The following is a 12,016-nucleotide window of genomic DNA, read 5'->3' as shown; positions in this document are numbered from 1 at the left end:
TTCTTCAAGAATTCTAATGTCTTTAAGAGGAAAGAAATAGCACTTTCTGGACCTGCAAGAGTTAGTCTTTATGGTTGAATCCTAGGAGAACAGAGAAAGGTAAGGCCAGAAAGATAGGCTGTGGCCAGGTCGGGAAGTACTTGGTTATGCCAGTGAGCTTAGATGTAGGATGTAGTGCTGTAGTTATCTGCCTGCCTTGGTAGAGCGACTTATTCCATAGAAAGAAACTTCCCAGTATAACTGAAATATATTCAATTTATAAGACTTTATTTTTCATCTTTTAAGGAGCTCTAGCAATAGCACACTTTTTTCTAAATATGGCATACTAAATATAGATTAACTTTTTAAAAACATAGGATTGTCTATTAACATTATTTTCCCTTCCAACTGATACCATAGTTTTTCTCTCTTCTCTTTTACTTTCCTTTTCACAATGAAATGAGCTTTATTATTGTTTCATATTGTTATTATATACTCATGTAGACATCTAAGCAAACAAAAAAGTTTATGGAAGAAAGTAAAAGTCACTTAAATTCTACTTCCCAGAGGTAACTACAATTGATGTTTGAGTTAAAATTCATCAAGACGTGGACATGCATGGCTACCTCACACCTGCGTACATGCTTGATCATCTACTGGTCTACTTCAGGCTAAGACTATGTCTCCTTGCTATTTCATCACTGTATTTTGGATCATTGAACAGTGTGACAATGAGATCTTTCCCTGTCAGAATGTACACCATGTACTCTCCAGATTTATGGCATTTAACCACAAGGATAATTAAGATAACAATCAATTTTCTTAGAATTATGTCTAATGGGGCCAGTATATTCTGATTTTTAGCCTAGTAGCCAAAAAGCTACTGACCAATAAGGATTTGAGACAGATGAAGAAATAAAAGTATGACTAAGTACATTGCCATTGAATATTGATGTGAAGTCTGTGGAAACTGGTTAGGCTTGTTTAATGAACAGAATGTAAAATAGTTAGATTTCCATTTAGCAGTTGCTTACAAAATATTAATCTGTTGAGTCTGCATATTGTTTTCTGCCCCATTTTTCCACCTCCTTTGTCACTGGCTTAGTATAGCTCTTGCTCCACAGTGCTATTTCTGTAACCTTTCACCTCAGCCTGTCTAGTCCACATCTTTGGAAGGGTTCCTTAAAATCTTCATACCTGGCCATTAAAACTGAAGTTAAAACCTTTTGATGTGTAGGACATGTATGAAGAAAGACATGTGCCATTCTTTAATGATTCTGTGTTTTTTTATATGCTACTTTTCTTTGTGGACACTTCCCTACCCCCAGTAAACCTGTACACACCATTATTGTGTCCCTGATGAATGCTAGCTGAACTTTAAGATCCAGCTCAAGTGATGCTCTTTCCTTACCACGCTCTCACCCCTAGACATCCACATACACTCACATAGCATGTACCCTCCCTCCTCAATATTCTGATTATGTTCTGCACTGACTTTCTCTAAGACTTCTTGCAGCACTTCTTGTTTACTTGTTTCTCAGAAGTCTCTGAGAGTAGAGGTTTCATCTCTGTATTCTCCAATGCAGGACACACACCAAGTACTCAGTGGCTAGAGGGAATCTGCCATAGAAGCCTTTTCAGTGGTCAGAACAACTGATTGGATCAGGTTAGCTTGCTGTTCAATATGGCAACCATATAAAATCCTTCTTGATTATTTTTTCACAGAGAAAATAAAGCCATGTTTATCTTAGAACTTAAAAGTAAACTCTAAAGTGTGTCTTATATGTACACAAAAAGTCTTCGGTGAAGAAAGCAAATCAAGGAACCGAATGTATAGTATGAGGCCATTTGATTAATTTTAAAAACTATGTGTTTGCTGACTTTTTTTTTTGCCCCGTACTGGGGATCAAATTCAGGACCTTGCGCTTGCCAGGCAGGGCGGCGCCACTGGGCGACATCCCCAGCCCTGCTGACTTCTATATTACAGATGTTGACATACACATTTTATCACTGGCTACTTCAGCAATAGATTGAATGGGAGGGACATCAATCATTCCTGAATTGCCTTAATTTTTTTGTTTCACCTTGTTAAGATTTATTTTTATTTTCCATAGGTCTGTATGCTTTGCTCTGTGGGCTATCATCTTTTTTCTTGCCATCGGTCAGAAAAAACCTGCCGAAGATGGATGGCATTAGATTATGCAGGAATTTCTATTGGAATACTGGGCTGCTATGTCTCAGGAGTGTTTTATGCATTTTATTGTAATAATGTAAGTAACTTAAAACCTTTCACCTCATTCATTCTCATTCTATCTCTTTCTCTTTGTGGTACTGGGGATTAAACCCAGAACCTCTCCCATACTAGACAAGTGCTCTACCTTTGAGCTATTCCCCCAGCCCAACATATTTCACATTCTGCCTTTAATATAGGTTTTGGGTTTTTTTGCAGTGGTTCCTTTGAATTTCTGAAGAAGTACATAATTAGCTAACAAAGAAACAAAGGAGTCATATATATGCATAAACTTAGTTTTTTTCAAATGGCCCTTGTGATTTTTAACATCTATTATCAGTTCTATACTTATTTTACTAATTTTTCATGAAAAATATAGTTATTTACAAAACTCAATGTAGACATTGAATTATTAGAAACCCATGTGGCTATGTGGTCCTTAGATATACACATTACATATTTTCATTTTTTTGTATATAGAATGGAAGTTAAAGTTAGCATTTGATAAAATTGTGAAGTTCACTACTCCTTTCCACTTTCCTTCTTATCCTTCCCTCTCTCTGTAAAAAAAAAAAAAAGTGTATCTGTGCATGTATTGACCCATATTCTTTTGTAAGAAGTATGTTTTCCTTTCCTCAGTTTTATATTTGGGACCAGGCCTAGAGACAGATCAGATGGGCTGGAAGTGTCATTAACAAGGGTGTCTGTTCTTAGTTCTGGATCAGCTCTGGTTTTTTTTCCTTAAGGCATTTGCCTTGGGCAAAGCAGCATTTGTGATGCTGTGATTAGATAATGTGACATGTGACCAGCCAACCAAACCTTATGGAATAAAATCCCTAACCCATCACCTCATGTTCTGGCCAGAAGGCAAACTCAATCTTCTCCTGTACTCAGTACATCTTAAGCTCCCCCATTCAGAAAGACCCTACTGTCTTTTCCTCCTGATTTCCTACCATATCCTTTGATTTCTTTTCCTTTTGTCCTTTTAGTTAGTTTCTTTTCAAAGCCAAGAATTTACTTCTCCCTCAGAAGCAGTATACCTACCTTCCTTTTCACAAGGAAGGACTTCTCCTGTATGGGAGGTATTCATTAAGCAATGGCTTCTTGGGAAGATTGGCTGTTGCGAAAACTGGCTACAGCACAGGATTCTGCTGACTATTTGGGAGTTTTAAACAGAACCCTTGTCTCTACATAGTGACACAGAAAACTGTTGACATATCTGGTATCTAACACTAGAGAGAAAAGTCAAATTAGATTTGAATACATGAGCATTATTAATTATATCCATTTAAGAATGAACTATTTGTTTTTTAGGCCTAATTACTTTTGAACAGAAGAATATAATTAAATACATAAGTGATTGACTTTTTTGTAAATTGATTTGATTTTAGTAAACTTCCTATCTGTTGAGCTTTTATAACATATTCATTTTGCATGAAACTATGTCTTTTTTTTTTTTTTTTGGTACCGGGGATCGAACTCAGGTCCTTGTGCTTGCGAGGCAGGCGGCGGAACCACTGAGCTAGATCCTGGGCCCTATGAAACTATATTTTTAAAAAAATTATAGGCAACATGCTGATAACTTGGAGCTGTAAGGGCAGTCATGCAGTATTTGAAATGTGTGCTTATCCTAGTCTATAATTCTCAGAAACTATTTTCTGTTTACCTCTTTCTAAATATCAAAGTAGGACACTTTTCTTAGAAAAAAGAAAGGAATTACTGAAGCTAAAACAGTCCATAATCATAAAAGGAAAAATGGCTTCTTTCTGATTTCTAATTATTTCCAAATATTCAGTTGCTTCAGTGGCCTCTTTTTTCCTTGCAAACTGAGACAGAAAGCCGTAGGCCCTCATACAGGAGTGTGTACATTTGGGTACACACCAAATAAACCATCCAGCATACAAGTTCAAGAAGTGAATAGTTCCACAGAAGTCCTTAGAGCCCAGTTTATGAACCCTTGCTCTATGTGATGCTGACTTTTAAGCTTCCAGGCCAGCATTTAAGCTGCTCATTTTAGGTACCAGAATGTCCCATAGGCCCTTCGGAGTTAATGTTTTAAAGTGAATATTCTTTCATGCTCCTTGGGCGCCCTTCCCCAAAAACCCAGTCATTTTTGTTCATTTGCTTCATTAACAGAAACTGTTTACATGGCTTTGAGGCTAAAAAGTCAACTTTTTTCTCCAGCCCTTGGTCACATCCAGTCACCCATTAAAACTAGTTTATTTCAGAAATGGCCTTCTGCATCTGGTGCTCACGGTTGTATTCTGCAACAGAATACAAGCCCCTATTTTCTCTTTGAAATAGCTATTCTAATGCTTTTCTGGTTGGCTTCCTATTACCTGTTCTCTGCACTGATGATAGTTATCTTTCTAAAAATTCAGTTTGAAAAATGGCTGCATCACCCCATTCTCAAAGATCCCTGCCATCCTTCAGAGCCAACATCTATAGTCTGACCTCACCTGCCCTTCACCCTCCTTTCTCCAAACTTCCCTGCTGCATTTGTTCATCCTTTTCCTCAAAATCTCCTTGCCACACAATCTTCTGGATTCCCCCAAAACCAAGCTTAGATGTTATCTCCTCTGTGAAGCATTTCTAGCTACTCCAAGGAAAGTTGATTGTTCTCCTTTTCAGTGGTTCCACAACATTGTTTGTAACTCAGTTACAGCACATTGTGATCACATGCTTATGTCTGCCCTGCCATAGTCTGCGAGCTTACCATATGGGTGAGTCTGCTTTGTGTCTACAGGACTTAAACGGTGCCTGTCATACCAGAAACACTCAGGATATACTTGTGTGGAAATAAATGTGGCCTTTTACCAGCTCACTTTGGAATTTGGCTTTTCATCCTAAGAAACTTTTAAGTGGTATGAAATATGCATTTTTAAGGAAGGTAAATAATCCTGCTTGGAAATAAAATACTGAATAGTTTTGAATGTTTAATATAGAAATAAAAATTACTCTTTTCTTTCTCTTGTAGTTAATAGGAGAGTTAAAATTTTATTTCCTTCCCTTTCCTTTAGTATTGGCGGCAGGTGTACTTGATCACAGTGCTTGCTATGATCCTCGCAGTGTTCTTTGCACAGATTCATCCCAGTTACCTCACACAGCAATGGCAGAGGCTCCGTTCTATCATCTTTTGTTCTGTTTCGGGCTATGGAGTGATCCCTACTCTTCACTGGGTTTGGCTCAATGGAGGAATCGGTGCTCCTATTGTACAGGTAGGGGGAGTGTATTTATTTCAGGGAAAGTGGTATAACCAGGCTGACTGGATGGGTTTGTGTCCTTTGAGGACATATTTTTCATTGTATGTTAACACCATAATGTTCACAGCTATATACTAAACATAACCTTTCAAAAGTAGAGTTAAAGTGTCACGTGTAACTACTGTTTCTTTCTGAATGTCTTTCTGTGAAATAACACATTAATTCTCTAGTAACATAGTATGTAAATACTTAAGTCTTTATCTATGAAGGAGAACTTTAAAGTTTCTGGCTTTGTCTGCTAGGTCAGTGAAAATGCCAGTGGTAACCAAAATAAAGAACTAGGAGTATGGGGGGTGGGGGGCATAGGGAGTTGAAACGGATTTTTTTATTGGACAAATTGAGTTTGAAGTACATCCTGTATAAGATGTAAAAGTAGACATGGGGTATGGAATTAGGCAACAATTTGAGACTTGTATCACAAGATTTGGAAGTGTTATACTGGAAGCTGGGGCCAGGAAAGCATATTCAGCCCACCAAGGGCAGTAACTGAGAAACACAGAGCTATTAAAGTCAGGTGTTATGGGAGAACAGTTGATGTGCATTAGAAACCCAGTATTCTTGAGAAGAGGATTAGAAATACATTTTTAGAGATCCTAATTAAAGTGTGCTATAGAGTAAATTTGAAATTTTTTAACATAAGTAAATATGGTGAGAAAGCTGGCAGAAATTAGGATATTATATTTGTTGCAAAGGGCAGAAGTCACCTAAATGTGTTATTTGTTGCCCTGGGACTCTTGTCTGAAGTGCAGAATTTTAAAGGCAGGTTTTATTCCAAAAGAATCAGGTATTAGAAGAGGAGGGACTATTAGTAGGCTTACATTCACCTGCATGAAGTTAGCAACAGTATGGTGAAAAGACTTAGGTATGCCACTGAGAACAAAGGCCATTCTCTGACAGTGGGCTGGGCTGGACTGTACAATCCAACTCATTTGAGAACAAAGAGGGTGTTTTCTTCATAAGATTAGAAAACAGAGAAAGGTGAGATGGTGGTGATAAAGGAGGTAAGTGATTCTCCTATCTAGGAAAGCATCCCTTTTTGGCAATTTTGATTCCCTGAGTAAAGAAAATAGAATGGCACCCTGAAACCCTAAATTTAATTCTGACCAGAAATGAAAAACTGGTTGTTGACATAGAGGTGATTAAAATTTTTGAGTATGGTGAACACATCCTTTTTAAGCTTGTAATGACAAAAAGACAAAATCTGTTAAAGTCAGTGGATTTAGAGAAATTTAGAAAAAAAGGCTATTTCTATGTTCAGAAATCTTAAAATAGAAATATGACACAGGAAGACAGTGGTTCTCAAAGATGAAATTGTGATATAGGCACAGATCATTCCAGTGAGGAAGCAAAGGAAAACTTCTAATTTTCTAATTTATGATTTTCAAAAGATAGGAGAGGCTGTTATCAAAGATGAAAAGTTTGGGGCTGGGGATTTAGCTCAGTGGTTCTGCCGCCTGCCCTGCAAGCGGAAGGATCGGAGTTCGATCCCCAGTACCAAAAAAAAAAAAGATGAAAAGTTTTTCTGGGTTAATGCAGAGAGATGAGTAAAGTTATATTCTAGACCAGCAATGGTGAACCTTTTAGAGATGAGTGCCCAAATTGCAACCCAAAACCCACTTGTTTATCACCGAGTGCCAACATTGCAATTAAAACTGAATACTGAGGTTTTAGTTTAAAAAAAAACTCATACATTAACATCTTTTGTCTTAAAAGAAAACAACATGTGTCTAGGTTCACCATCACTGTTCTAGAATATTTGAGAAATCAGAAGTTGATTAATCTGAGGACTATAGGATTTAAGGAGAGCTATGATTATTCTCATATATGTGAAGAGGTAAGAGAAATAATCGTTTTTATTTCTTAAATGAAGTCTTGGTAAATTAGGTTTATAGCCAGAATTAGAAACAGCACATTTAAATTATAACTGGCTGATTTTCTCAGGACCCAGGTAAACTTTTCCAGCAGATCATTAACAGTAAGATGGAGAACTGCATATAGTAGTGCTCAAGAAGATCATCTATCTGGAGTACTGGAAAAAATTTCTGTCTTTGGCAGAAATGTTTAGGTCTTTCCCAGCCATAAATCCTCGGTGTTTAATCTCTTTGCTTGCTTTGCTGGTAATTGTTCCCATATGCATTTTACCCTACTCCTATACTGTGGAGGAGTTAGACACCTTTAGGACCCTCCCCATTGCTAAAGCTCCAGCTCCTTTAGAAACCTTACATTAAGGGCATCTGCTGTGTTCTATTCTTAAGAAATGAGAGCAAAGCTTGGGTTACTGAAGTCTATCCACATTTAACAATTTTTAATTCCACCATTATATGCATAATAAATTGAGAATTCAGTAACAGTAGGAAAATGTTTATATATATCTATTTTGCTTTTAGGACTTCGCACCCCGTGTAATTGTGATGTACGTGATTGCTCTTCTTGCTTTCCTGTTCTATATTTCCAAAGTTCCAGAACGGTACTTTCCAGGTGAGTATTTCTTACAGTGGTTTTGTAATTTTATTCCAAAATGTATGGTTGAAGTACAATGCTTCAGAGAATCAAAACTTAGATTTGTTTTCTCAGTATATTTGATTATAGAATGATCCTTATATTCCCAAATACTATCTAAAACTTTAGCTTTTAAAAGGCTTTCACAAACTTTCCCTTTCATCCTCTCAGTGAGTTGAGCTCAGTGGAAGAGAAGGACTTTCATGAAACAGTAGTTCCCTCTCTTATCTGCAATTTCACTTTTGCTTCCTGGCATTACAGCCAAGAAAAAAAAAATTGAAGAGTCTTCATGTTCCCAAGATATTCACAAGCTTACTTAAGAGGATAGATTCTCTCCTTCAATACAGAGGAAAAAAATTTTGATGAAAAATAATGAAAAGGACAACAGGGTAGAGTGAACATTCTTTCATGTACTTGCTTCTTTTGACATGGTAGATCCAGAGTCAGTCTGCTTGGGTTTGGCAGTAAGCTCCATGAGCTAAATAAGTTACTTAAACCCTCTCAGTTCCAGCTACTATGTCTTAGTCAATTTCATCTTTGCTGGGACAAAATACCTGAAGGTGGCAACTTAAAGGAGGAGAAGATTATTTTGGCTCATGTTTAGAAAATTCAGTCCTTACATGGTCATCTGGTTCCAGGCAGAAGTGGTGTGGGCAGATCTGGGCAGAGGAAACCTGCTCGCTCACCTCTTGACGTACAGGAAGTAGAGAGAGTATAGGGAGGAGCTGAGGAAGGTCACACCCCTATTCATCCTCCACCTCCAGTTAGATCCCACCTGCTAACAGCAAGTCAGCTATAAGCCCCCGTGATCCAGTCACCTTTTAGAAGTCCCACTTATGGGTATGGGCACATGAAACTTTGTGGGAATATCTAAGTATAAACAGTAACATTCCTCATCTGAAACATGGAGCTAATACCCTTTTTTCTGGAGGTATAGTGAGGATTTGATGAAAAAATGCACTTAAAGCAGTATAGTTCCGGGCCGGGGATTTATCTCAGTGGTTCCGCCACCTGCCTCAAAAGCACAAGGTCCTGAGTTCGATCCCCGGTACCAAAAAAAAAAAAAAAAGAAAAAAACAATAGTTCCTAGCAGGGAGTGAACATTCAATGTTAGCAGTTACTATTATATTGATGTCCTTCAGTTTGGTCTTATAAGTATAAAATGTAGCTTAGTAAGGGGCAGAATTATGCAGATCCAAGAAAGTTTATTTTGACTCAAGAATAACATTAAGCACGTAAAAAGTGATTTTTCAGTTTGCAGGACGGAAAGGGAGCAGTTTAAATACAAGTTGCAGACTTCTCCTTCCTGCTTTCAGGGTTATAAATCACTTGCATGGGGAATTAGAGATGGATTGCACCACTCCTCAAGTGTAGGGAAAGGAGAATGGATCCTCTGGTGTTCCTCTCTGCTAGGTTTTCACCACTAAGCTTTAAATAAGAAAGGGAATACAGACAGAGTGTGTACATATTAAAATTCAGGAACATAACCAGAACATGCCCTTTTGTTAAAGAGCACCTATTTTCTAGGCAGGGCCAGAATTTTCCTCATAGTTCTGGGAAAATAAATTTTTTTGTATCACTTTACTAGCAATTCTTTAATGAATTCTGATTCTTCATCTCAGACAAGTAGAAAATTGAACCTGAAAATACACTATGTGATTATGGCCATAGTGTTTTTAGGCCTTAAAATTTTCACATGAAAGGCTCAGAATTGTCTACTATAGGACACCTATAAAGTCCAAATATTATGTAACCCAGCTTTCCTCCAAGATAAGCTTGACATGGAGTGTGCTCCATGTAGCTGTGAGGCTGAGTCAGGTATCTGAGAGTGTTAAGATGTGGCGACCATAAAAACTGAAGTCTTTCCAGTTGAAAGTGATAGTCTCACATGTTCAGGGGTAAGTGCCTTCTCCCATACATGAGAGAAGTGTGGGCCATGCAGACAGTGGATACTGGGAAATCAAAAAATTTAATCCTAAAAACATAAATCCAACTCATGTAAAATTTTTAAAAATGCATAAACACCACAGTGGTGTCTGTTGGTCCCAAAGATCACCAAGGTATACATGTACAGAACTGAATAGACCTTTCATACTTGTGTTATAAAACAATCCATTTTCTTTGTAGTCTTCTGTATGGGTTTGTAGTTTTCACTAGGAGTCAAAGGAGGCCATTGGACCAAAAAAAGAAAAGAAAACTATAAGGATTCAAGTTAGTTTCAAAGCTATGTCCTGTACTAAGTATTATTCTTGGTAAAAAAAGAAAAAAGTTAGAAAATGTTTACATTACACTACCATAGAAGCACCAAGAGTAAGAAAAGGTTTACCCTTACATTGTTATAGCTCTGTATTTGTTGGTTACTGAGAAAAATTAAGATGCTTCCAACATGTTAATTACTTGATCTCCTTGGAATTTAACATACAACCACAAAGAGAAACTAAATTGTTCTCTGAAGTTGTGTATAAACTAATTAGCCTTAGTTAAGTAACCCATTACTAATTACAGAATTTTGCAGTTTATTCCATTAGTCAGAAGGCCTAAGAATCAAGTGTGAGCTTTTCCTCCTTGAACATCACCATAAAACAAAAAAGTACTCCCGGCAGATTAATATCTAAACACAACAGTGCATCTGCTTCTTACAGATTCAGAGTAAATCACTCTGATTTGTCACACTAGTTTCTTTTGCCTCTATCATGTAATTGTTTTTTTTCTATTCCACCTGATAGAAGACATAGGAAGCAAAAGGTCAAATTCCCAAAATTAAGTTAAATTTTAAACACACACTGGAATAGCATTCCTGAAATCCACCTGTGTACTTAATGAATAAAACCTTAAAATTAGACTCAAACAAGTTCATCCTTTTAAACAAAACATTTCAATCTGAATTTCTAGTCAGTCTCTAGGAACTGAGACTCCCAGAGGTTTTTTTTGCTGCTAAACCATATTCCCAAGGCCAACGGTGGAAATTTCTTTTAATAGCAAAATAGTATAATCGATACTAATTTCTTTCTGCTTTCCCTTACAGGACAACTAAACTACCTCGGGTCAAGCCACCAAATATGGCACATCCTTGCAGTAGTGATGTTATATTGGTGGCATCAGTCAACAGTGTATGTCATGCAGTACAGACATAGCAAACCTTGTCCTGACTATGTTTCACGTGTGTGAATTCAGGTATGGCCACCTGATGAATTCAGTTGTTAAGCAATATATAATGGGGAGTTATATACCCCACTATTTCTAGGGTTCCCATTAGTTTTTGCTCTTTCGTCTTGTTTAATGTATGGTGAGTAATGCTTTATAAAAATGGAAAAATGTACTTGGAGATCTGTAGTAATAATTGCTTTACAGACCCTAAAAACTACTAATTTGCTGCTTGTACAGAAAGTGAACATTGGTTGGCAATCATAAGAACATATGAATAACAACCATGAATGTGAAACAATCATGGAAATGGAATTCATTTTACTTAACACGGGCTTACTTTTCTTAGAAAGGGCTCATCTCCATTGGAAATGGAGTCATCCTGTCTGATTGCTTTAATAGAAGGTATTTTCATTAAGTAATCAAATTTAAGTGCCTAATCAAGGTGAGCGTTGTTTCAGCCTATGCTTAATACAAGCTAAGATAGAGACTTTGAATAATCACAGCCTTTACACATTTTGTGAGAAATTGGCACTTAAGACATTATTTCCTTTAGCTAAAGGTCCTGCTCTCCTTAAAAATACTGGATATTTTAGAAAATCTCAAACTTCTCCTTTGAGAGAGGTGTTGAGGAGAGGAACAGATCAGTCATTGTTATTTATGTGATAATAGTCACATTAAAAACTAAGGACATAACTAAATGACATTCTATATTCCAGTAACCAAATCATTAGCCACCTAAGCCTTTTAATTCTAGATATTATTTGATTCCATGTGATAATTGAGTTCTTGAGAGTGGATTGCAAAAGATTTTGATAGCAGAATTCCAGAAGAGCTTTCACCTTTCTAAAGCTGCTGCAATTCATGATGATGGGGATTTCCAGCTACATAGGTGCTACTC

The 12,016-nt window shown here is 37.0% G+C and overlaps 1 protein-coding gene across 8 annotated transcripts in view; it reads left to right on the top strand.

Annotated features, from left to right (window-relative positions):
* Nucleotides 1–12,016, top strand: part of Paqr3 (progestin and adipoQ receptor family member 3) — a 183,184-nt gene that overhangs the window by 5,894 nt on the left and 165,274 nt on the right. For 7 of the 8 annotated variants that reach the window (XR_002396168.2, XR_015452897.1, XR_002396170.2 and 4 more), the window contains exons 3-6: nt 2,094–2,249; nt 5,230–5,427; nt 7,860–7,950; nt 10,997–11,145. Coding sequence is in view for 2 of the 8 variants with exons in the window: in XM_004848010.4 (XP_004848067.1) it covers nt 2,094–2,249; nt 5,230–5,427; nt 7,860–7,950; nt 10,997–11,139 (588 nt within the window). In the remaining 6 variants the exon portion in view is untranslated. The remainder of the gene's footprint in view (nt 1–2,093; nt 2,250–5,229; nt 5,428–7,859; nt 7,951–10,996; nt 11,146–12,016) is intronic. The other variant, XM_087215891.1, reaches the window with a different exon arrangement.

The sequence above is a fragment of the Heterocephalus glaber genome, unplaced genomic scaffold, assembly GCF_053883595.1.
Source record: "Heterocephalus glaber isolate CG9 unplaced genomic scaffold, H.glaber_assembly_v1.0 deba00001454, whole genome shotgun sequence".
NCBI classification, from domain to species: Eukaryota; Metazoa; Chordata; class Mammalia; order Rodentia; family Bathyergidae; genus Heterocephalus; species Heterocephalus glaber.
The sequence above is the reverse complement of the archived record's forward strand: the minus strand, read 5'-3'. Positions and strand labels throughout refer to the sequence as shown.